Below are 22,006 nucleotides of genomic sequence, written 5' to 3'. Positions count from 1 at the left end.
GAAGCGCTTCCATTCCATAATGGTTTCTTACCTGGGAAACTATGAGGCGGTTTTACTCTGCCTTAAAGAACCTCTGTGAGTCTGAGTCAACTCCACGGCAACGGATTTGGTTTTGGGGTTTTGTGACTGTGTTTTAGTGACTACATTATTATTTTTAAATTAAAAAACAATTTCAAGCTAAACTTTTTTCTTTCTTTGTAGATGCATATGAAACAGCCAAGATGCTGTGTGAACAGTATTACTTGGTAGCTCCAGAGCTGGAAGTTGAAGAATTCAATGGTAAAAAAAAGATAATTTTAACCTTAAATGTTGCCTTAAGAACTGATTATACCTGTTCTATATTTAACGAGGTCCTAAAATCATGCTGCTTTTTAACATTTTATGTCTTTTAAAAACTGTATCTATTATGTATGTATTATTGTAAGGAGTTCTTGTGTAGGAATTTGTAATGCATTAGAACCCAAAGTTCTTGGAACAAGAGTAATCAAGGTAGAAAATGCACAATGGTTAAAAACAACAAAAAAACTTTTCTCAAAATAATAAATGCAAAGTCAGTAAACATATGGAAAATTGTTTAGTTTTTCTAATCAAGGAAGTACAGAAAAACTCACAGAGAAATGCCATTTTTATCTTTCATAATGTCAGTGATTAAAATATTTTAATTGAATTGGTACCCAGAAAAATACTCTCTTACTGATATACATACATTTCTGGCATAAATTTAAATTAGACAGCCTTTCTAAAAACTATTAACAAAGCTCTTTCTCTTTGTTCTAGTAAATTAACAATGATCATATTATTTGATTATGAACTTCAAAAAATTTATTATGCGACAAGAGAGACTTAAAGACATTTATATAAGGAGCTCTAGTGGCACAGTGGTTATGAGTTGGGCTGCGAACCTCAAGATCAGCAGTTCGAAACTACCAGAGGTTCCATGGGAGAAAGATGAGGTTTTCTGCTTCCGTAAAGATATACAGCCTCAGAACCCCTATGCAGGGTCACTGTGAGTCGAAACCAACTCCATGACACCTAACCATCACCACCATGTGTGAGAATGATGATCACACTGGCTGTCTTATAGAGAAAAACTAGAAGACCACCCAAGTTTCCCACAATAGAGGATTATTTAAATTATGATACACTCAAGTTAGAATACTATGCAGCCATTCAAAATAATGCTTTGGAGGAGTATTTAATGTATGGGGATGTTGTTTTTAGGTGTCATTGAGTCAGTTCCAACTCATAGCAACTTTGTGGACACAACAGAATGAAATTCTGCCTGGTCTTGTACCATCCTTACGATTGTTGTTACAGTAGAGCCCATTGCTCCTGACACTATGCCAGTCCATCTCCGTGGGGTGCATCCTCTTGTTCGCTGACCCTCCACTTTACCAACCATGATGTCCTTCTCCAGGGACTGGTCCCTCCTGATAACATGTCTAAAGTGTGGCAGATGAAGTCTCACTATCCTGGCTTCTAAGGAGCATTCTGGCTGTACTTCTTCTAATACAAATACTTGTAATATTCTTCTCCATCTTCATAACTCAAATGCATCAATTCGTCTAGTCTTCCTTATTCATTGTCCAACTGTCACATCTATATGAGGCTCTTGAAAAATACCATGGCTTGGGTCAGACACACCTTCCTTAGTCCTTAAGTTAATCTTTGCTCTTGAGCACTTAAAATAAGTCTTGTGTAGCAGATTTGCCTAATGCAATACATCGTTTGCTTTCTTGGCTGCTACTTCCATGAGTGTTGATTGTAGATCCAAGCAAAATGAAGTCTGTGACAACTTAATCTTTTCTCCATTTACCTTGATGTTATTTACTGGTTTGGTCGTGAGGATTTTGCTTTCTTTACATCGAGGTATAATCCATAGTGAAGGCTGTGGGTCTTGATCTTCATCAGTCTTCTAAGTCCACTTCACTTTCAGCAAGTAAGGTTGTATCATCTGCATAGTACAGGTTGTTAATGAGTCTTCCTCTTATCCTGATGCCACATTCTTCTTCATATAATCCAGCTTCTCAGATTATTTGCTCATCATACAAATTGAATAAGTATGATAAAAGAATGCAACTCTAATGCACACCTTTCCTGATTTTAAACCACATATTGCTGTTGTTAGGTGCCATCGAGTCGGTACCAACTCATGGCGACCTCATGCACAGCAGAACGAAACATATATAGTATCCCCTTATTCTGGTCGACTGCCTCTTGGTCTAAGTACAGGTTTCTCATGAGAACAATTAAGTGTTCTGGTATACTCATTCTTTGCAGGGTTATCCATAGTTTGCCATGATCCACACAATCAAAAGCCTTTGCATACCAATAAAGCACAAGTAAATAGATACCTTTCTGATACTCTCTGCTTTCAATCATGATCTTTCTGACACCAGTAATGATATCCTTCGTCCCATGTACTCTTCTGCATCTGGCTTGAATTTCTGGCAGTTCTCTGTAGATACACTGTTGCAGCCTTTTTTGAATTGTCTTTAGCTAAATTTTCCATGTATATTAATTATATTGTTTGATGATATCCACATTTCAATGAGTCACCTCTCTGGAATATGGATCTCTTCCAATCAGTTGTCTAGATAGCTCTCTTCCACATTTCTTGGTATAGATGAGTAAGTGCCTTCAGTGCTGTATCAGTTTGTTGAAAGATTTCAATTTGTATTCCATCAATTCCTGTAGCCTTCCTTGTTTTTCACCAATACCTTCAGTGCAACTTTGATTTCTTCCTTCAGTATAATTGGTTGAAAATCAGCAAATTCTTTTTGGTACAGTGATTGTGTATTCCTTCCATCTTCTTTTGATGATTTCTGCATCATTCAATATTTTGTCCATGGAATCCTTCAATATTACAAATAAAGGCTTGGATTTTTTTTTTTTTTTTCTTCAGATCTTTCAGCTTGAGAAATGTTGAGCATATTCTTCCCTTTGGGTTTTGTAACTCCAGGTTTCTGCACAATCATTTATAATACTTGACTTTTTCTTTTCAAGTTGCCATTTTAAAATTTCTATTCACCTCTCTGACTTCCTCATTTCTTCTATTTGCTTTAGCATCTCTACACTGGAGAGCAAATTTCAAAGTCTCTTCTGATACCCATTTTGGTGTTTTCTTTCTTTCCTGTCTGTGTAATGACCATTTGTTTTCTTCCTGTATGTTCTTGATGTCATCCTACCGCTCTTCTGGTCTTAGGTCATTCGTGTCTAATACATCAAATCTGTTCTTGAGATGGTCTCTAAATTCAGGTGAGATACGTTCAAGGTCATATTTTGGTTCTCATGGATTTTTTTAAAAAATTTTCTTCAGCTTCAGCCTGAACTTGCATATGGGCAGTTGATGATCTGTTCCACTGTCAACCACTGGCTCATGAGCTTTTCCACTGTGTCTTGTCACAGATGTAATCAGTGTGATTCCTGTGTCTCCTATCCGGGCGAGGTCCATATGTATAAAAGTCACCTTTTATGTTGTTTAAAAAAGGTATTTGCAATAAATAAGTCACTGGTCTTGAAAAGTTTTTCATCTGATCTCCAGCATCATCTCTATCACCAAGGTCATATTTCCCAACTAGTGATGTTTCCTCTTTGTTTCCAACCTTCACATTCCAATCACCAATAATTATAAATGCATCTTGATTGCATTTGAGATCCAGAGGGGTTAAGTAACTATTACTACATCCATTAAATGCCAGACTCTGAACTTGATTCAGGCCTGTGTGAGCCACACTAAATGGCATCTCTAACAGTCTTTGGGAATTGATTGGCCATCTTTAAGTACACAGCCACCTTAAATCTTAAGTGCATTTTTACTGTTTTATCTTCATTTTTTCCTTTTTATTCTTAATAGGAGAACTTCAACTAATGATATTGTAGCTTGACTACACAAAGTTGTTGTTGTTGTTGTTAAGTACCATTGAGTCGGTTCCAACCCATAGCGACCCTGAATAGGGTTTCTGAGGAGCAGCTGGTGAGCTTGAACTGCCGACCTTGCAGTTCAAACGGCTTTGCAGTCTGGCGCATTAACCCAGGACTCCGCACAAAGTAGAGACTATTGTTTATTGAGTCATAAGCATAAAAACCTGAACGATTTTTCCATTGACTTTTTAAAATGTGGCCTTAGATAGAAAATTCACATCCCATGTATGTCTAGCTTTAGAAAGTAAACAAACACCCATTAAGGGTCTACTACTTAACAGCCACTGTGCCCAGGATTAGAGAAAATTCATGGACAAAAACATTTGTCATGGTCTTAAAAAGGAATGCAAGAAAATCTAAGCTATAATGTTCCCAAAGAAATGTGTATGTAATTGAGCCTTCGAATGCCTTCTAGAAAATGTTGAATTTAAAAAAAAAAAAAAAAAAAAACCGATAAGAGATACTTTAACATTAGTTTTTCCCTGAACTATGGAGTGAAAAATTTGACTTCAGAAGTTGGTGGGTACAAAATAGACTCTGTACTCAGCATGCTCTTCAGGCCCTGTGAAAATCATATTAAAGGAAGAGGAAGATAGCCAGCAGAGGAAAAGGAGGAATTAGGGGAAGACCTCATCGGTGGGCCACCATTCCCAGCTCCTGAGAGATGGTCACCAGATGGAAGTAGTCTGATTCTTGGGACAATGTAGAAGAAGCCACAAAGGGGAGGCTACAGCAGAAATGACACTTGATTTGCCAAAGTTTAAACTGTGGCATTATGGTGCATTGCTGCAGGACAAGCACTGGACTGCTAACCACAAGGTTGGTGGTTCAAACCCACCAACCACTCCCCAGAAACCCTATACAGTATTGCTGTGAGTCAGGACTGGCTCAACAGCACTTACCACCACCACCAAACTGCAGAGGGACTCCGGGAGCAGGACTGGGAGGTCCCAAGGACTGAAATAAGAAGGTGGAGCCAAAAGGCTGGGACTAATTGAGAACTTGTCTAAGGAAGCACTTAAGGAGGGATGATGGTGAGCTGGTTGACTCTGGCTGTGCTCTGCCTACAGCCAGCCACAGACATTTCCTCTGGGTAAAAATAAAAATACTCTCTTCAAAAGTACCTGGGAAGACTAGGATTTTCATGTGAGGGTTGCTTTGGTATACCAAAGTAAAGTTCCCTTCATTGCAGCATCTGGGGACCCTCTAGTCAGAGACTACATGTCCGTCCTAGAGCCTGTTGGAACGTCTGGAGCATGGATACAGAGCTGCATTTAGGAGAGAGCCCCTGAGTGCAGTAGAACCCCAGCTACCTTTCATGATCAAGAGGGCTCTTTATTCTTAAGTCATGGCAGACCTCGGGAGAAAGCCAGCAGCATGAAGTCACCTCAGCTATATCATTGCCAGAGGATTTTCTTTTAATTCCGAGGGAAAATGATTAGAATTCTAGCCAAACCTTCAAACAAAGGAATCATAAGAATGAGAAATGAATCTCCCATGCACGTCTTTCTGAGACAGTTACCTGCCTGACTTGTCAGTATATATAATTTGGAAATAAGAATTAATGAAAAACATTCTAGAACTTCAGTTCAAAATTTTCAAGATGACTGTGAAGCATGCCTAGAAAGCAATTGGTTCTAATTGGAAAAATCTTAAAGAATGGCATGTATACCCATGCAAGAGAGTAAGAAGCTGGATGCTCTTAGTGATATTGTGAAGAAAGCATGTTTCCTGTCCCAGCTTTCCAAAAGGAGGTTGTGTTAGTTTCTTAGGACTGACAGCCAAATTGCCACAAACTGGTCGCTTCAAGGAGCACTGGCATAGCAGTGGTTAAGCACTCGGCTGCTAATGGAAAAATCTGGGGTTAGCACCCACCAATGGCTCCATGGGAGAAAAGATAGGAAGCCTAGGGGGCAGTTCTGTTCTGTCACATAGAGTTGGAATTAACTGGACAGTCATGGGTTTTGGATGGCTTAAACCAATAGACATTTAATAGTCTCTGTTAGCTTCAGGATTGGTTGGTTAGCTTCTGAAGGCTCTGAGGGAGAAACTGTTACATGCCTCTCTTCCATCCCATTAGTTCTTTGGCTTATAGACCCGTCGTTCCGATCTTTGCTCCATCTTCACATGGCCTTCACCTGTGTCTCTATGTCTCCCTCTGCTTTCTTTTATAAGGACAGCTGTTGTTGTTGTGATGTGCCATCGAGTCAGTTCCTACCCATAACGACCCTGTATAGGGTTTCTGAGGAGCAGCTGGTGAGCATGAACCACCGACTTTGTGGTTCAACCAACTTTGCAGCCCAGTGCATTAACCCACCAGGACTCCTATAAGAACAGATGTCATTGATTTTAGGGTCCACTCTAAATACTAGATAGTCTTTAATTACTTCTGTAAAAACTGTTTCCAAATAAGGTCATATTCACAGGTACTGAGGGCCACTATTCAACCTACTACAGAGAGGTACTTAGAAACTCTAGGAAAATTTCAAAACTCTGTAAGAAAGACACAGTCCAAATATTAGTAAATCTAAAAAGATTAGCATAATTTCAAGCAGTTGGAGGAGTATAAAGAGAATCCATTTTACCTTAAAGCTTAGAACATTCTGTTTCTAATAACACATGAATCTTGCCATTAGACTCATAGGAAAGGAGATGTTGTCCTGGGACTCTGTGGTGACCACTGTGCAGTGACCAGCATTTCCCTAATTCTCATATTACCAATACTAACGTGAATGATTTTTCAAAGAACTTATAGGCAAAGCACTAAGTACTTAATTGAGGTTACTGGGCAGAATGTAAGTATTATCAACCAGAAGAGCTCAAGCATAAATAGTAGTAAAGGTGTATGCTTTAGTGGGTATGGGCCCGAGGGGTGAAATGGGAAAGGGCAGAAAGACTTTTGCTTTTTTCTTTTAAAAAATTTAAACCATTTGCATATATGATTTATAATTTTTAAAATAGCTGCTCATCAGAAGGTTTGGGCTTCAGAACCACAAGATCAGATCGTGGTTCAGATGCCCAGCTTCAGCACCTCTTCTGCTATTGTAAGCAAATGACATAGCCTCTCTAAAACCTATTTCGTCCCCTACATTATAAAGCCAGTTTCCAGTATGTATCAAACATACCTCTGTATGTATCAAAATTACCTCTATGTTATTGTGAATTACTTTAGTCAAGAAAGTAGTTAAGTTGAAATTATAACATGGGTGGGTATGTGTGCATTATAGTTGAGAGAGTTCATATAGTTTCTTTCAATCTCCTAAGTGACTTCGGGTCATGAGGAGGAGGAAGGACTAAACTTTCGAGCACCTACTCAATACCCCACGCTGTTCTTAGTGCTTGACATGGAACTTGGTGTTTCTCAGGTTTTCCTCAGGGGATCTCTGATACAAGGACAAAGGACCAGAGGTCACTGGGACTTTGCTAGTTGCTAACAGGAAAAGTTATATGAACCTTACATTCTGCTCTATAATGTGCCTTCTTGATAAATAATTTAATATCGTAATGTTGCTGATTACTCCAGTTCACCAAGAAGCTGCACCCCTCTTCTCCTGTGACTCCACAATCCCCAAGCCTCCCGCTGCAGTCAGTGGCCAAGAGCACTCCCCAATTTGGGAAACATTGAGTGACACGTGGGTAAACTAATATAAGTCTTAGAATATATATATTATGTCATAGGTGATAGCATTCCAGTTCTGCCTAGGAGGAAACCTAACTTTCAAAGAGGTTGTATAATTTGTCCTGAATCATGTCATACAGCTGGTCAGTAAAGGAAGTGGAATTTCCATCCAATTTTGTTGGATTCTAAGATATATATGCTTTTTTTCTTAGCTCTGCCTTTAGCAGTGGAAACTTTAGTCTTTTATACAGTTGTTTTGTTATGTTTTTTTAATATATGTACTTGGGAAATGGAATGTCAGAGTCATCCGTGACTTCTAGTTTGACTCCTTATTCATTGATGGTTTTGTCTCTGTTTTCAGCCAAAGCTCCAGACAAACCTATTCAGGTAGTTTATGTGCCCTCACATCTGTTTCACATGCTATTTGAGTTGTTCAAGGTAAGTGGAATTTAAAAACATGGAAAGAAGTCTTCATTTTAAATTACTTTGATTCAGAGCATAATGGATTCATTAGATTAGCATAAGAAAAAGGTTTTGCATAACCATTTTAAAAATTCTATTTCTGATATCCTGTGGGTTTTATAATTTGTACACTGTGAGATGAAAAATTGCTGTGTACAGTATAGTTTTTGTGAATATTAGTACATATTGATTTTGAGACATAATTGTGCTTCAGTGATTTTATGTAAAATCCATACTGGTTTTTTTCTTCAGTTATGAGATTAGAGATGCTTTTTAGTTTTCAAACCTGGAAAAGGCTTTATTGTTGATAGCCAGATCAAAATAAAAACCTATTTGTGCATATTTATGCTACTGAGCATTAAACATGTGGATGCATTCGTAATTATTCTAGTCCTGACAGGTACTGCCAGCTCTTTCCACAATTTGAATCAATTCAGGTGTACTGACAGAGGCAGAAAGGAGACACGTGAAAGAGCTGGACCAAAACCGGACAAAGACAAGAAAGACCCTTTAGACTGTACAACATAAGCTGTTGCTTTGTTAACCAGTAGTTAAAGGCATTTGCAGTAGCAGTATTACAGGCACAAGATGTTTGAACTAAAATTTCATCTCTTCCAATGTGTAAAACCCTAAATTGAGCACCTGAAAAATCAGTTATGCTGATTTGCTTCCAAAAATTATAATGTTACTGATGTAACACTTTAAGGTTGAGCTGGGCATTCAATTGTGAACTTTCTCCTCAACAGCTGTGGCTTTTTCTGAATTTCTTTTAAACTGATATGTCATCTACTCTTTTTTTCAGCCAAATGATTAATTTTTATGGGAAGCCTGAATCTTTTCAGTCTCTCTGCCGTCTTTAGAGGAAAGGTGCTCTCTATAAATGCAGACTGGTAAATAGGATTTTTAAAGTGCAAAAATCAGCTTCTGCAGCCTCATTACATGTGATAAAAAAACATCCCTCTCGCGTGTAGAGTTGAATCATTTAAATACCCTAAAGCAAAAACAAAAAACAAAACCAAAAAGAATGAAAGAAAAAGAAATATTTAGCATGGCGGATGGGGCTACAACTAGATGAAAAATAAAATGAAGTGTCAGGATTTTTTCCTGGATCTTAAGACATGTTTAGCTAAGCTTTTTGGAGGGAGGAACTTGTCATAGAAAGGCAACTAATATTTGCCTCCATGAAAGAATTGTGTGTTAGTGTAAGTAATCTGATGTTCGCTTCTTTTTAAAAATTGTATTGAGTCAGTAGTATGCTGAGAACAAAGGTCTTACCGTTTTAGAACTCAATGAGAGCAACAGTGGAATTGCATGAAGATAGCAAAGAAGGCTACCCGGCTGTGAAAACCCTTGTTACTTTGGGTAAAGAAGACTTATCCATTAAGGTGATGGCTTTATTTGCATTTATACTTACCAGTTAATTTAATAAGTGCCTAGGCACTAGAGACAAGGTAAGAAAATTGATCTTTATTTATTGACTGTCTTATTTGAAAATATCATGCTAGATCCTTGACTTTTATGACCTCATTTCAGCTTCATTGTTGTTCTATTGGTTGCCATATTTTGGTCCCTAACTCATGGTGACATGAACAAAATGGAACAAAACACTGTGTCATCCTTATGACCAGCTGTACATCAAACCCTTGTCATCCACTGAATTTTTATTGGCTGATTTTCAGAAGTATATTACCAGGCCTTTCTTCCTACTGCATTTTAGTCTGGAAGCTCCCCTGAAACGTGTTCAGCATCATAGCAACACACAAGCCTCCACTGACAGATGGGTGCTGGCTGTGTATGATATGCATTGGCCAGGAATTGAACCTGGGTCTCCTGACTGGAAGGCGAGAATCTTACCACTGAGCAGCCATTGTCCCCTTCAACCTCATTAGAACTCCATTATGCAGGGAACTAAGGTTGAGACTTCATGGGTCACAAAACCCCATTGCCATGGAGGCGATTCCAAATCTTAGTGACCCTGTATAGGGTTTCTGAGGCTGTAAGTCTTTCTGGAAGCAGAAAGCCTCATCTTTAAGGTCCTTAGAGTGGCTGGTGAGTTTGCACTGCTGATCTTGCAGTTTAACAGTCCAGCACTTTTCCTACCAGACTCCTTCATGATTCATAAACGAGCCATATTTCATTGGGTCGTTCAGAGTTATCTGGTGTGTACTTTATTTAATGAGGTCATTGTCTCCTACAAAGTATGTATTTACTTAAAACTGTTTTAAACATTTTATACATTGCAGATAAGTGACCAAGGTGGTGGTGTCCCACTTCGAAAAATCGATCGTCTGTTTAATTATATGTATTCAACTGCTCCCAGACCTAGCCTGGAGCCTACAAGAGCAGCCCCTCTGGTAAGCAGCGTAACTACTACTTAAGGGAATATTGGTAACATGCTGGTTATCCTCCCAGGTTATTGTGCTACCCTCATTGAATTAGAAGATTTCCTGTGTGATTTGGAGAAGTAGAGTCTTATGCCTCTGTTACTTTTCTTTGTGATTCTTTTGTACTTCAATTTCTTCTCTAATTCTTATCTAAGAAACACCCACAGAAAGAAACACCTCATTCCTGATACAGAGAGAAAATACTTCACTTTGATAAAATAGGTGCTGGAACACCATTTATACCTCCGAGCGCCACCTTAGGGAGGCAGAGGATGTTAGTAAACTTAAAAAAAAATAATTTCATTGTCATCAATTGTGATTCGTGTGTGTCAGAGTGAAACTGCTCCATAGGGTTTCCAAGGCTATGACCTTTCAGAAGCAGTTCTCCAGACTTTTCTTCCAAGATATTTCTAGGTGGGTCTGAACTGCCAGCCTTTTGGTTAGCAGTCAAGCACTTCACCCTTTATGCCAGCCAAGGGCTCCTGGTGGTGGTGGTGGTGTGCCATGGAGTCAGTTCCGACTCATAGCAACCCTGCATAGGGTTTCTGAGGCTGGAAATCTTTATGGGAGCAGAAAGTCTCATCTTGCTCCGGCAGAAACAGCTGGTAGTTTCGAACTGCTGACCATGAGGTTAGCAGTTTGACTCGTAACCACTATGCTAATAGAGCTCCTTTGGAAGTGTAATAGCAGGTGAGAAAAAGAACACAACCCAGTTGATGGCTGCATCTTGGTCCTGGACACTTGGGCACGGCGTATCATAGAGGCCAACATCACCCGCAGCCTCTGAACTTCCACCATCAAATTGTTGATATAGTTAAAATATTCCCTTGTAAAAGCATTTTACAATGTATATAGTTGGTATCTGCATTTTCAGAGCCCTTTCCATCTCACTCTTGAAATCACCCCCAGCCCTCTGAAGGCAGTAGGGAAACCTTTTGTTACCATGGTAGCATTTAGAGCCTTGTAGGGCCACACTTTCTTCCCCTGCTGAGCGTTTCTAATTGACAAACAACAATTGAGCCCTTTGTCATTAAACACAGCAACATATGTATCAGTCTACAAAATGGTTCAGGGTATAAATTAAGCTTCACTCTAAAGTCCTACCTAAATGATAAGCACCTAAGAGCAGGTTTTTATTTGTATGAATACAAATCAAACACTTGGCCTCATTCATTCTAGGCAGAGTTGGTTAACTCAGCATGTTGAAACAGATAGGAAGTCGTTTATATCGGTAGGATTCAGGAAATTTTATGAGAGATCCAATTCTGAAAGGCAGTGCATTGGCCATATTCTGGTACCTACTTAAAAAAAGTCAAAAGTAAAAAAAAAGACACTACAAACAAATCCAGAGCCTTTTCCAGTTGATTAATAGGAATAAGGATTGTCTATTCCAGGTCTCAAAATAGCATCCTGAGGATAGCTGTTATATCATACTGTTTTTGCTGTTGTTGAATAAAACTGAGGAATTGAAGTAAGGGCCCTTAAAAAATTATGTATCCAACCTCTCATTTTATAGATAAGGAAGTGAAATGGAGGCCAAGAGAGGTTTGTATCTTGCCCAAAGTGGTTAGACTAATTAATTAATGGCAGCTCTGTGTTCTGTCCAGTATACCATGTGGGGCTTCTCCTTTTGAAGGAATGATTCCATTAGCGTCTCTTCCAGTTAGTAATCTCCCTCTCTCAACTTTAAAGTGAGCATGCAAATACTGCTCCTAGAAACAATCTCTTTACCAAACGTACTCTTATACCCTCCGTGCCACTATGAATTGTTAAAGACTCGATAGCAGCAGGTTTGGTTTGGGGTTTTGGCCGTGACACATAATTTATTTCATTTGGGGAAATGTTCACCTAGCTAACTCCTATTGATCCTCAGACACTGGAGATCACACTTTTCCCTAAAATTCTTCTCAATATCTGAGAAGTGTCTTTTGTTTTGTTGTAATACCTGTTATTGATAGTCAGTGTTCTGTAGAGATCTAGGAGAGTACTGGAATGTTTTTCTTGTCTCTAACCTGTATGGACTGCAGTATATCAAAGTATTGACCTATATTCCCAGAAACCTAGGAAGTAGCTGCTTAGGAAATTGTTTTCTTTTCAATGTCTTTGCCTTATTGCTGGTTGATTTGAACTCTTGGGCTACTCATTTAATTTTCCCTTTCAAAAAACAAAGCAATCAGATTGTGAAACTTGAAAGTGATGTGGTTTCGTTTTGATACCAGATCAAATCTCACTTGATAGAAAACAAAACAAAACAGTCAGAATTTGAAGTATTCTTGTTACTTTCCGGACATATCAGGAGTGAAAAGAAAAGGATCGTTACCCTCACTAAAAATATATCTACCATTGTAAAAGTAAAGTCAGTAATGTTTTTTATTTAAATCTGAATCCAGAATTTATTCAGTCTTCTCTGAATAACCCTGTACCAAATATGTTAGTATTTGCACCTGTCTTAACTGGATTCATTTGCTTTTCTCACTAGGCTGGATTTGGTTATGGTTTGCCAATTTCTCGTCTGTATGCTAGATATTTTCAAGGAGATCTGAAACTGTATTCCATGGAAGGAGTGGGCACTGATGCCGTCATTTATTTGAAGGTACCACAGTCTGTTTCTGTTAGTATGAAAGCTTGTAAATCCTGGAATTAAGTGAGAATAGTACTATATCTTCTCTTACATTCTGCTCAGATTTACTGCAGTTTTGTGTGAAAACCATGCTATCTCAATCTTATACTCAGAGAACAAAAACATGACATACATGCATATGGAATAAAGTATTAAAATATTGATTTTAGAGCCATAATGCTAAGTTGTGATTTTTAAAACTTGGATATCCATTAAAGGGGCTGAGTTTAAAAATAAATGGAAGTCTGTAGTCTTTTGCTTTAAAAATTCACTGGCTTTCCCAAAGTTACAAAAATTCAGTGATCATAGTATGCTTATAAGAAAAGATGGATTCTCTGTCACAGTTTTTCTCAGTCATTGGGGATGTTAAACTTTCATTCCTAGAATTTGAGGGGGCTGCAAAAAATTTGTGAAACATGTCATTATTTTTTCATGAACGTTTTGAAGCCCCCTTGTCTTTGGTGAATTTGCTGTTGTTGTTGTGTGCCATCAAGTCAGTTCTGACGCATAGTAACCCTGTATAGTGTTTCTGAGGAGTGACTAGTGGGTTTGAACTGCTGATCTTGTGGTTAGCAGTCCAGTACTTAATTTTACAGCACCACACCAGGGCTCAGATAGACACATAGTACACTGTTAAAAACTGCAGAAAGGACAATTTAAGTCTCTCCCATCATTGTCACCAGTTCTCTTTCCTAATTGGCTTTTTCAGAGGTAACCACGGCTCTGAGATTCTTGGGGGCCCTTTGAGAGTTGATTCTGCCTATATTAGTATTGTTGTTGTTGTTAAGTACCGTGGAGTCGGTTCCGACTCATAGTGACCCTGCACAGGGTTTCCAAGGCTGTAAATCTTTACAGGAACAGAGAGCCTCATCTTTCTCCCATGGAATAGCTGGTAGTTTTGAACTACCGACCTTGAGGTTAGCAACCCGATTCGTAACCACTACGCTACCAAAGCTCCTTTATAACTATGTTGTTACGTGCCATGGGGTCGGTTCCGTCTCAAAGTGACCCTGTACGGAGTTTCCAAGGCTGTAAATCTTTACAGGAACAGAAAGCCTCATCTTTCTCCCGCGGAACAGCTGGTTAGCAGACCGATTCGTAACCATATAGTTATATAATTACTTTCACACAAACGTTAGTGCCAGCACCTTGCTTTTTTTTTTTGTTTAACTTGCCAATATATCTTGGTCATCTTTCCATATCAGTTCACATGTTGTTGCTGTTAAGTGCCACTGAGTCCATTCCGGCTCATGCCAACCCTGTATAGGGTTTCCAATGAGCAGCTCCACAGACCCTTTGGGAGAATAATTGCCCAGTGAATAATGGTGCTTGGTCTAAGACCATATAGTCAAGACAGCTGAGTATCCCAAAGCAGTATTAACTGAATTAAAATGCATTTTTTTTCTGGTCATGTACTTCAGCATTTTTTAAAAAATGCTTTAATTTTCTCCTGGCCAATCTAAGTTGACTACTAAAGTATAATATAATTACAAGCTCAAAAGTAAGTATTAGGGTTTCAGACTTTTTAAAAGGAACCCTGATGACACAGTGGCCATTTGACCGCATCAGTCGCTCCACAGTTGAAAGCTGTGGCAGTCAGCTTCCATAAAGATTCCCGCCTTGAAACCTTATATAGGACAGCTGTATTCTGCCGATAGGGTCACTGGGAGCTGGAATTACAGTGTGTTGAGTTTGGGGTTTTAAAGTTTTTAAATAGTAAAATTTGGGTTGTATTTTATGTGAGATAAATAACAATGTGGACCTTTGCTGTGTTGTTTTTTTGTTTTGTTTTGTTTTCCCAATAGGCTCTTTCAAGTGAATCATTTGAGAGACTTCCGGTTTTCAATAAGTCAGCATGGCGCCATTACAAGACCACACCTGAAGCTGATGATTGGAGCAACCCTAGTAGTGAACCCAGAGATGCTTCAAAATACAAGGCTAAGCAGTAATGTACCACCTGGGTTTCCATTGTAAAATACCTGTTTTCCCAGAATAGACCAGCCAGGCAGATGGTTGACTAGCATCTTTCAGCCACATCGTCTTTGCAGTTTTATCATTGAAAAAGCAAAGTGATTCCTAGAGAAAGAAAGATTAGCACAGGCTTTTCACCCCAGACAGGTAGGATGGCAAGAATTGGGTAGCCAGAGTAATGTGTCGCATGTTCTAGAATCCTCACACCATACAACTGTTGAAGGTATCAACAGCAATGAACAAGAGTTTGGCCTGTCATGAATTTTATTTAAGAAGTTCATGGGGATTTACAGAAGAATTAGAGAAATTCTGTGGGTTGAAGCTGAGAAAATAGATTCAGAAGTTAAAACGATCAGTTATTTGCAAAATAACAAGTTTCACAGTTTTATAGTTATAAGAGTCTTTGGTTTCCTTTTTTTTTTTTTTTCCTTCTGACAACCCTTAAACTCCAAGTCTACTAGTAGCAGTAAGGATTTTGTTTATTTGGTTAATTAAATAGCTTTATTAATACAAAAGCTGTGGTGGTGCAGTTCCAACTGATAGCACCCCTATATATAGGGTTTCCAAGACTGTAAATCTTTACAAGAACAGAAAGCCTCATCTTTCTCCCGAGGAGCAGCTGGTGGACTTGAACTGCTGATCTTGTGGTTAGCAGTCCAACACATAACCCACTATGCTACCAGGGCTCCTTAATATAATAGTAGTGTATGAGAATCATAAATAATTAGAAGATACAAACAAGCAAAAGAGAAGAACCCCTGCATTTCCACAACCCAGAAATGACCACTGTTAAAGAGTTTCATTATATGAATTTATACAGATAGTTAAGCATCCTCCTGCTATATCATTTTTTCCAAAATGAGGCAAATACTTTTCATTATGTTTGTATAAACTGCTTTTATTGCAATGGACCATCTCCACCTTTCCATATCAATATATTTTCACCTGATATTTTCAGTTCTATTTTAACATTGCCATGTTTCTTCGGAATATATTTAAATTGATAATATTTCTCTTTACCTTGAAAACCTTGATTCTTACCATCCCTAATATAATGAAACAGATTTATGTATTTATATACAACCACATTTTATACAGCTTTACAATTTTATGTCTGTTTAGTAACAGTGGTCTTTTCTGATGAATGGTATAAGGGGTATCTTTGCTGATGCGTTGTTTGAGTTTTTATACAGTATTATATAAAATGGATCTATATACAATATTGCTAGATTGGCCATCCGATTCAGATGATGAAATTTAGAAAAGTTTGGTTTATGTGAATAACCCCTACCCCCCACCCCAGCCAAGATGAACTAAATTGCCTTGAGACTGAATCAGTTTCCCTTGATTCCATTTTCAGACTGGGTGTTAAGTGAAGTAGCATATTGCATATCAATGTGACCAGTTCATTCAAGCTGTTGCTCTGATAGGATCACTGGAGTGTTGGAGAAGCCGTTTTTATAAACAATGAATGAGATCCATTTAGGTTGGAAAAAGACTGCTTTAATTGAATATTGCTTTAAAGGCAATTAAAAAACTGACTAGCTTAGGTTGCATATAACTATAATTAGGTCTGAATCTTAATTTCTAACATATTATTGAAAAACACATTTTCAGCATAAAGCATTTTTTAAATTCTAAAATTCTTAGCGTGACAAAATTGTTAAATTATGCAAATAGGATAAATGATGGAAATTTGGCGGAAATAGTCGGTATGATATATTCACTAGATGGTTATATATGAGAAGTTCTAAGAAAATTCATTTTGTAATCCATTTTTTTAAAACCCATTTTATATTGATATGTAATTCACATGCCACAAAACTCACCCTTATAAAAGTGTACAATTCAATGGTTTTGAGTATGTTGACAATGTTGTATAACCCTCATTACTATTAACTTTAGAGCATTTTCTAAATTTAGAAGTGCTAATGGGTATGGGTCCTCCTGGTGTGGCACTGTAGGATTAGCACTGGACTGTGAACCATAAGGTCAGCAGTTCACGCCCACCAACTGCTCCTTGGAAAACCCCTTGTATAGGGTTGCTATGAGTCGGAACCAACTCAATGGCACTTAACAACAACCATCAAAAAGGAACCTCATACTCATTAGCAGTCAGTCCCCATTTTGAATAAGGTTTTTAACTGTGTGTAAAGAACTGCTGTCCGGTACATATAAGTGATTAAATGGCAATCCCTTTTTCTGTAGAAACTATAGAAAATAATCCTGATATCAGACAAGAGTTTTTGAAGTATCACTATAACTAAATGCTCTGAATGAGTTCTCGTTAAACTAAGGCGGGTATACTCCTAAGCTCATGGAGTTTATTTCTGTTATTTCTTTTAGGGACAAGATCAAGACTAATAGAACTTTCTAGAGAACTGAATGCTCTGATCATCTTCTGCAAGTCAACCAGAAAGAACTCCTCTCCTCTACCAACTCTTGAGCGCAGAACCATAGTTAATTACAGTGCTTTGAATGTGTATTTCTCCATAACCAGCTGGATCTTTTTCATGGAGCCCTTCCTGTAGCTATTCCAGCTCTTCAACAAAAACTAGCAATTTGTAAATTGAGTAAGTTTTTTGTAGTACTTTGCTGTGTTGTCATTGGCACCAGGCACACAAGAACACAGACCCTCCTGAGAGCTCTCATGGCCTCATAACCCTCTACCCCCTACCTCATCATCATAGTGTCGGGTGTCTACAGTCACCCAGTCCTGACACAACAGATAGCTACTGTTGCTCTTTATGACCAAATACTACATTTGTCCTAAACCATCAATCAGGACCTGGGGAATCTGAAAGTTGAAGGCATTAGCTGAGTGTATCTTGACAATTCAGTCCCAGAGCCCTTCCTCTCTCCTTCACATGCACTTCTCCACTCTCTGGTTTAGACTCTTGCCTTTCTCCATCTGATCATATTCTCATTGTGAGGGGTAGGTACTTTCATGTTAGATCTTACTCATTTAATGCATTGATTTTATTTTTAAATTCATCTGTATAATTCCATTCTGTCGATTAAAGTGATCCAAAAGTTGTCTTGGACTTTTCCACTTAACTGCGTGGTTCCAAAGATGTTAAGTGAAAACCTGCCTTGTGATCAATAGCAACTTTGTGAAGAGTGGAAAGTAGAATTTGATGCTTATGGAAAAATTTAACCATCTAATAATATATCTTTGTCATATCACATTCCTGTGTAGTCTTTTAAGGAATTGGAAATCCCTGTGTGATACATTTTCCTAGTGGTTAAATGGACTACTGACGGGATAGCGTTCCTTCTAGTTTACTTTGAAAATTGCCCTTGTTGTTGTGGTTATGTGCCGTGGAGTCAGTTCCAACTCATAGCGACCCTGTACAAGGTTTCCGAGGCTATAAATCTCTATGAGAGCAGAAAGCCTCATCTTCTCCCATGGAACAGTTGCTAGTTTCGAACTGCTGACCATGATATTAGCAGCCCAATTCGTAACCACTACTCTACTAGAACTCCTTGCCCTACGTCCTCATAGTTTTCATATGTATTGATTCTAACCAGTTTTAGAATGATCAATTCAATGTGATTTTCACATTCCTTTTTTGCTGAAAGTTGAAAAATTTTGGCTAAAAGTAGAAATTAGCAGAGGAGGTAGACAACTGGGGTAAGGAAAGAGGAGTCAGATTCTATCTAACCTTTGGAAATAGAAGCTATCAGAGTCCCTTTATTTTATTAAATAAATGTTTTCTTGTGTGTTGTGTGATAGTTTACATGGGGGAACATTAGTTTTACATTCATTCTGTCATACATCATTTCATTGCCATAGTTACCATTCCATCTATGCATCATCACCCAACCAAAGGGTATACCCTGCAACCCTGCCCCCGCCCCCACGGTCCTCAGCACACAGCCCCTTTCCCTCTCTGGATCTCAAGTCCCCAGCCACTCCATCTCTTCACGTTATCCTCTCTGTCTCCATCTCAGGCCTCACTGCTTCTCTGGGTGGGGTCCCACTCTCCGCTCTTCTCCATTGATGGTCCCAGGGCCCTCCGCTCCTAGACTGAAAGGTTAATCAATCCCCTCCTTGCTATAAAATATCCGCCTTTACATTTCCAGGCCTCATAATCAGTCCTGGTAACAATTATTCACCATTGCATCACAAGGGACCCATCTGCATTTCGTTTCATCAGCCCTTCCTGGACAGGTTGGATACTACTCGCTGGAGACTCTACCATCCTCCCCGCCCTGTCCATCTAGGTTCCTTCTTGAAAGCTTGTAAGCCAGTCACTTCTTATCTTTGTATCCCTCCCTCCATTTTGGGTAGCCAATGTTCAAGTTGCCCATCCCTATCTACTCTTTGTGCGGAGGGGGTGGGGATAATTCTTGGAGCCGGGATTGTTTCCTCTTTTGAGCTACTGCATTTATAGGTACAGGTCAAGTTCATCAAGTTGTATCAGATGACGCTTTTTTTTTTTCCTCTTCTTTCTTCTTCGGGTTGAGCTCTGTTCATCCAGTCATTGAAGCCAGGTCAAGTGGGTATCATCTGCAAGTGTGGGTGTTCTTGCGTCTGTCCACCCTCTTCTTATCAGCTGGTCACTTTGCTCTCCACTCTAGTCCTCTGTGGTTGTGTCACTGACTCTGAGCCCATGAGTCCCCAGGTCTTGCCTAGCTGCTGGCCGACCAGGTCTCCACCCAGGTTCACAGTAGTCTGCTGAGCGATGCAGGGCATAGCTTGCCGCTTCATTGATGTTCTTTGGTCACTTCTCCTTATGGGTGACGTGTGTGGTCACCAATCAGAGCATGTATTTCCATTGTGTCTTGGTCTTGGAAGAGGATTTGCATTGAGAGGACCCAACCACTTGCCTTGATGTCTCCTGGGCAGAGTCCCTTTGAAAATCAGCATCTTCCACAGTTCCACAGGATGTGTTTCCTTTCACTATAATTTATCATATGTATTATCTACCTTGAACTCCTGGTGTGGTGCTATAGGATCAGCACTGGACTGCACCACAAGATCAGCAGCTCAAACCAGGCTCGCTGTAAGTTGAAACTGACTCGACATCACTAAACAACAACAACATTAGCTACCCTAGGATATACTCTAAAAGTGGGGTGGTCAGTATATTCCAGTAGTGTTAGCCTTGTTTTGTTACTGTTTTTATTGAGTGGTTACAGTGTTTTCATTGATCATTATGTCCTTTTAACATCACCATGTAAAGGATGAATGTGGAAAATATGGAGTGGAAAATCCATTATAGTCTTCTCTTTACAAGTCTTTTTCCAAAGTAAATATTTCAGTGGTTTAGTGTTAAGCGCTTTTCTAATATACTCTTCTTATTCATATCCATCTGACCCCAGTACAATATTGCTTCTCCTGTGTTTGCTTTCTGCATTTAACTTGGCTCCTAAGACAACCACAAGAAGAATTCCAGAAACATCTTGCATTCTCACAGTTCTCCGAGCCCTTTTACCCAAGTATTTATCTGTCCTTATTGTTGCTCTGGTAGCGTAGTGGTTATGAATCGGGCTGCGAACCTTAAGGTCAGCGGTTCAAAACTACCAGCCGCTCTGCGGGAGAAAGATGAGGCTTTCTACTCCTGTAAAGATTTACACCCTCGGAAACCCTGTACAGGGTAGCTATGGGTCAGAACCAACTCGACGGCACTTAACAACAACAACATTGTTGGCTGTACATGATTCTCAGAACTTAGGCACATCCGTCTGACTGTTTGCTGGATTTGTCTATAAGAAAATGGTCATGTTTTACACATAGGTTGTACTATAAATAGCCATTGCCCCTTTGTCAGCTAAATGTGGTTAGTTCTCATCAGCCCTCTGATTTTCCTTTCGTTTACTCTGTTTTAAGCATTTGGGGATCATGTCTACTATTTGGAATAGTGCCTGGCACATAGTAGGTTTCCCTATTTCCATGAGGCATTACCCTAAATATTAGTTGAACTAATGTTCAACTAATTAGTTGAGTGAAAAATGACAGGCGTTTAACTTGGGTGATGAGGCAACATCGTTCAGAGTTCTTAATCTGTCCTTCCTGTTTCCAATATAAAAATCATTTCTGTGAGACGCTGTGGAAAGTACTGACTTTCCTTCTTATTTTCCCTATGAGTCCCAAAGCGTCCAAGGTGGCATGACTGAACCAAAGTAGGCAGCTGTGCTCTCAGCAATACACCATGTGACTAGCATGGTCTCTTTTGAGGAATTTCTTGGGTATATCAGCCCTCAAGGGTAATATATAAACCAAAACTTTTATATAGTGCAAGCTAATTCCATTCAGGAAAGGTTTTCTTTTGTGTCTTTTCATTTTGGCATAGTTAGTAAGAGGAGCTAATTGAATGGATTTGGCAGCTTTTACCTAGAAAGACAGGCAACTTAAAGTGTATAGCTGTAGGTAATTACTATAGTTATTTAGAGTTAATTCTATGTTTGAATGAATTCAGTGCTCGCTGCCAGCCCTTTCATACAAAGACTTCACATCTGAGAGTTGATGCTTTTATCTTTTGGTGGGCTAGATTACGGCTTCACTTAGATTTTCTTGCATATTTACAAATGTATTTCTCTCGCTGTGACTTATGAACAACAACTTGGCTGGCTATCGGATTCTTGGGTTACATTTCCTTACTCTCCATTCTTTGGAGATATTGCTTTATTGGCTTCCTGTGTCTGGTGGTGCTGGGAGATGACCTGGTGTGTTTGCCCTGCATACCTGTGATTCTTTGTCCTTGAAATTCAGTAATTTCATTTGACTACGTCTCAGTTGACAGTTGTCTGTTGGCTTTTCCTGGTGCACAGTGAGCAGTAGATATTGATTGACATTTGGGCCTGATTGCGTTCCATATTGGTTTATTCTGTTCTCTAAGAATTTGTCCTTATATTGCCTCTCTTATCTGCCCTTCACATTTATCTTTCCATTGATCACTTTCATCTCCTTGTTTTTTCCTTGCTGTGTCTTAGCCTCCATTTTGCTGACTCAGTTGTCTATGCTGTTGAGTCCAAGGCTTGATGCTTGTAATGTGGCTGTGGCTTATGTTATAGGTGTGT

The 22,006-nt window shown here is 39.0% G+C and overlaps 1 protein-coding gene across 2 annotated transcripts in view; it reads left to right on the top strand.

The window, feature by feature from the left end:
* PDK3 (pyruvate dehydrogenase kinase, isozyme 3) overlaps positions 1–17,357 on the top strand; it is a 94,234-nt gene extending 76,877 nt beyond the window's left edge. Inside the window, exons 6-12 of one of the 2 annotated variants that reach the window (XM_006835564.1) lie at positions 202–279; positions 7,905–7,981; positions 9,289–9,390; positions 10,249–10,359; positions 12,869–12,982; positions 14,815–14,954; positions 17,327–17,357. In XM_006835564.1, coding sequence (XP_006835627.1) covers positions 202–279; positions 7,905–7,981; positions 9,289–9,390; positions 10,249–10,359; positions 12,869–12,982; positions 14,815–14,954; positions 17,327–17,357 — 653 coding nt within the window. Of the gene's footprint in view, positions 1–201; positions 280–7,904; positions 7,982–9,288; positions 9,391–10,248; positions 10,360–12,868; positions 12,983–14,814; positions 15,007–17,326 lie in introns of those variants that run through there. The other variant, XM_006835565.1, reaches the window with a different exon arrangement.
* Positions 17,358–22,006: the final 4,649 nt, after the last annotated feature.

Source organism: Chrysochloris asiatica, unplaced genomic scaffold (genome assembly GCF_000296735.1).
Source record: "Chrysochloris asiatica unplaced genomic scaffold, ChrAsi1.0 scaffold00018, whole genome shotgun sequence".
Lineage (NCBI taxonomy): Eukaryota > Metazoa > Chordata > Mammalia > Afrosoricida > Chrysochloridae > Chrysochloris > Chrysochloris asiatica.
This window is presented reverse-complemented; position numbering and strand designations above follow the sequence as displayed.